The sequence below is a fragment of the Lissotriton vulgaris genome, chromosome 10 (assembly GCF_964263255.1).
Source record: "Lissotriton vulgaris chromosome 10, aLisVul1.2, whole genome shotgun sequence".
In the NCBI taxonomy this organism is placed as follows: domain Eukaryota; kingdom Metazoa; phylum Chordata; class Amphibia; order Caudata; family Salamandridae; genus Lissotriton; species Lissotriton vulgaris.
This window is the reverse complement of record NC_141698.1, coordinates 287,658,492-287,661,645: the sequence shown is the minus strand read 5'-3', so window position 1 is coordinate 287,661,645 and position 3,154 is coordinate 287,658,492. Positions and strand designations below refer to the sequence as shown.

Sequence of the window (3,154 nt, the reverse complement as noted above, 5' to 3'; positions counted from 1 at the left end):
ATAAGAGACCGTCTTTGGAAAACGGCGCCGGGAATCACAAGAGGGAGACAGGTACCAGCTAGGTGTATCCGCCGGGGAATCGGTACCATTATATATATCTCCTCCCGGTAACTACTGGAATAATTCATAATCTTGATTCACCGGAATCGCGCATTCTTTGAACCCATACCTTTTTGGAATTCCAAACACGGGATTCCATGAATTGCCCACACGGAGGCTCTCACGTTTTGCATTTTCCAGCGTTCACACAGGAGGCCCTGAAGATTCGCAGTCTGTTCCCTGCGATGAAACACGTGTTGGGCTTGACAAAGGAACAATAAACAGAATATACAACACCAACAAAAGAACGTTTTTTGTACTGATGCATGTCAAATTTGTGCCTATCTACTCTCAGTCCAAGATTGTTTTTTTTTTTTTTTTTTTTTTTTTTTAGCAATGTGGTTTTATTTACACATACATTTACTTGTCTTCTGGCTTATTGAAACAGTAGGTCAGACAACACTTGCCACAGTAATGTCTATCGAAGTGGCTGGCCATGAAAACTCCAGCACCACACTCTTCAGATGGACACTCGCGGCGCAGACGGTGAATCTTTCCATTCTCGTCAACCTTGTAATATTTAAGCACAGCAAGTTTAACCTTCTTTCTCTTATGCTTGTTCTTTTTGGGAGTGGTGTAAGACTTCTTCTTTCTTTTCTTTGCACCACCACGAAGTCTTAGTACAAGATGAAGAGTGGATTCCTTTTGAATGTTGTAATCAGACAAAGTGCGTCCGTCTTCCAGCTGTTTGCCAGCAAAAATCAGTCGCTGCTGATCAGGAGGAATTCCTTCCTTATCCTGAATTTTAGCCTTCACATTTTCGATTGTATCAGAAGGTTCAACCTCTAGGGTGATGGTTTTGCCCGTCAGGGTCTTCACGAAGATCTGCATGGCGGCGGCTACTCTTTAGTAGCTTTACAGAGACTAACTCTAACAAAAAAATTGTATTGCAATTGTATAGCGCAGGGGCTTTGCTGTTTGTTGTTATTGTGTGGACCCCTTGTGGTCCATTCCAGAGCGGTTGTGAGGGTTACCGTTCGCCTCATTGCCTATACTGACTACTTATTGTCTCCATCACCTTGCGGTTACCCAGGTTGTGCGCCTAGTAATTCTGGAACTTCTAAAAAACCTCCCAGTTGTTTATCAAAATCACTATAAGGGTTGTCTGGATTGGTGCAGGGTGACCACTTACATAAGTGTACACCATATACCAAGCCAGCTTCTCACAAAGAACAATACATTGATGTATAAAAATGAAATTGCATCTTTATGAACGAATTTGCCCGTTGTTAACTCCACTTCAACTCAGAAATACGTAGTCAGGTAGGCTCTGAGACCTAGGCCTGAGGTCACTGATTGACAGGTCAATAGTGAATTCTCACGTAGCTGGCAAACAAACACACTAATAGGAAATCCCACATTAATCCCACATATGGGCTCAGCGACACTACAATGGTCCAGGGAGATTGGCCCCAATAAAGCATACATGGCCGAAAGGGTATGCACGCTCCCAAAACACAAAAAAGACAGGGGCCACATAAGTTAGGAACATATAGGCAATCAGGACACAGCACACACAGTACACGCAGTGATCCCGCGCTCCCCATGCCGAACATCTGGGTATGCTACCCAAAGGTTGCATTGTGTCCATAGAAGTTCAAGGCCCACCTAGATTCCCCATCAAATAAATGTACGACTCCAAAGACAGTGGTTCACATTCCTTATCAAACCAAGATCGCCGGAACTGTTTACTGAATTCAATGAATTGTATATAAACCCATCTCGAATTGATTGTTGGTTGAGACAGTCCTCAAGGTATTTTAGGTTCAAGCAACAACTTCTATGGGCTCGCTATCAAGGTTGAATAAGGTCGGTGCAAGGATAAATCTCTGAGGGACCCCTTGTTCTGCAGCCATTAGTGTTGAGAAACATTCACAAATTGTTATCCTCTGCAGCCTGCCCAAAAGTAATGATTCAAACCATTTGAGGACCCTGCTATCAATGCCAATTTGATTTTTTAATGTGTCTAGGAGAGTGTTAGACATGGCATCTTTTGGCTTGTTTCCCCTGTCATTTGGCGTTCTGACCTCCTGGGTTTGACTATGGTTTTGCTGTTTGCTGGTTTAGTGTCTCTGCACACTTTGACACTGCTGTTCAGTGTTAAAGTGCAAGTGCTCCTATTATAAATTGTATTATGGATTGGTGTTTTCATGATTGGCATACATGATTTACTGGTAAGTCCCTAGTAAAGTGTACTGAGAGTGCCAGGGCCTATAAATCAAATGCTGCTAGTGGGTCTGTAGCACTGATTGTGCCACCCACACGAACAGCCTTTCAAAGGGTTCTCAGATCTGCCACTGCAGTGTCTGCGAGAAGTTTTTACTGCCATGTCGACTTGGCCAGTGCACCCACTTGCAAAGCCCTAACCTTCCCTTTTATTACGTGAGTCGCCCCTAAGGTAGGCCCAAGGTACCCCTATGGGCAGGGTGCAGTGCATTTGAAAGGTAGGACATAACCTTGTATGGTGTTCTTGTGTAGTTTTTTCACTGAATTACTGTTGGTTATGTGCAAATGCTTTACACACCGCCTCTGAGATAATCCTGACTGCTTGTGGCAAGCTACCAAGGGGGTGAGCAGGGGTTATTTCAGTAGTGTATACCCCTTATCCTTACTAGAAGGAAGGGTCCCATTTTGGACAAAGGTGCAAACCATTGCAAACTAGAGACCCCCATTTCTAACAGAGATTATAGTAGATTACTGTATCAAATGCTGCTGAGAAGTTGAGAAGACCCAGGAGGCATGAGTTGCCTGAATCTAAGACTCAATGAGCATTATCAACCATCTAGCACAACTCTGTTTCAGTGCTTCAGCTTTGATTGGAACATTGAAACCAGATTGATATTTGTCTAGGCCAGTGCTTCCAAAACCTTTTAGAACCACAGCATCATTTTTAGAATGAAAAACGCTTGTGACCCACCAAGCTTTAATGGACATGAGGCAGGCGATTTTTCTTAAGGTAACTAAAGCATCTTGTGGCAGAGCACTGTTATTTACAGACAGCATATTTTCCATTGAAATTGTTACTACATGTGCTCAGACACACAATTTTACTGAT

The 3,154-nt window shown here is 43.2% G+C and overlaps 1 protein-coding gene across 1 annotated transcript; it reads right to left on the bottom strand.

The window, feature by feature from the left end:
- Positions 1-401: 401 nt before the first annotated feature.
- On the bottom strand, positions 402-940 carry LOC147685144 (ubiquitin-ribosomal protein eS31 fusion protein). Its single transcript, XM_086941065.1, has one exon. The coding sequence runs from the start codon at positions 928-930 to the stop codon at positions 460-462; it is 471 nt and encodes a 156-aa protein (XP_086797191.1). The 5' UTR covers positions 931-940; the 3' UTR covers positions 402-459.
- Positions 941-3,154: the final 2,214 nt, after the last annotated feature.

Excerpts from the sequence above, each read along its gene's own strand:
- LOC147685144 (XM_086941065.1), bottom strand. The coding sequence starts at position 930 with ATGCAGATCTTCGTGAAGACCCTGACGGGCAAAACCATCACCCTAGAG.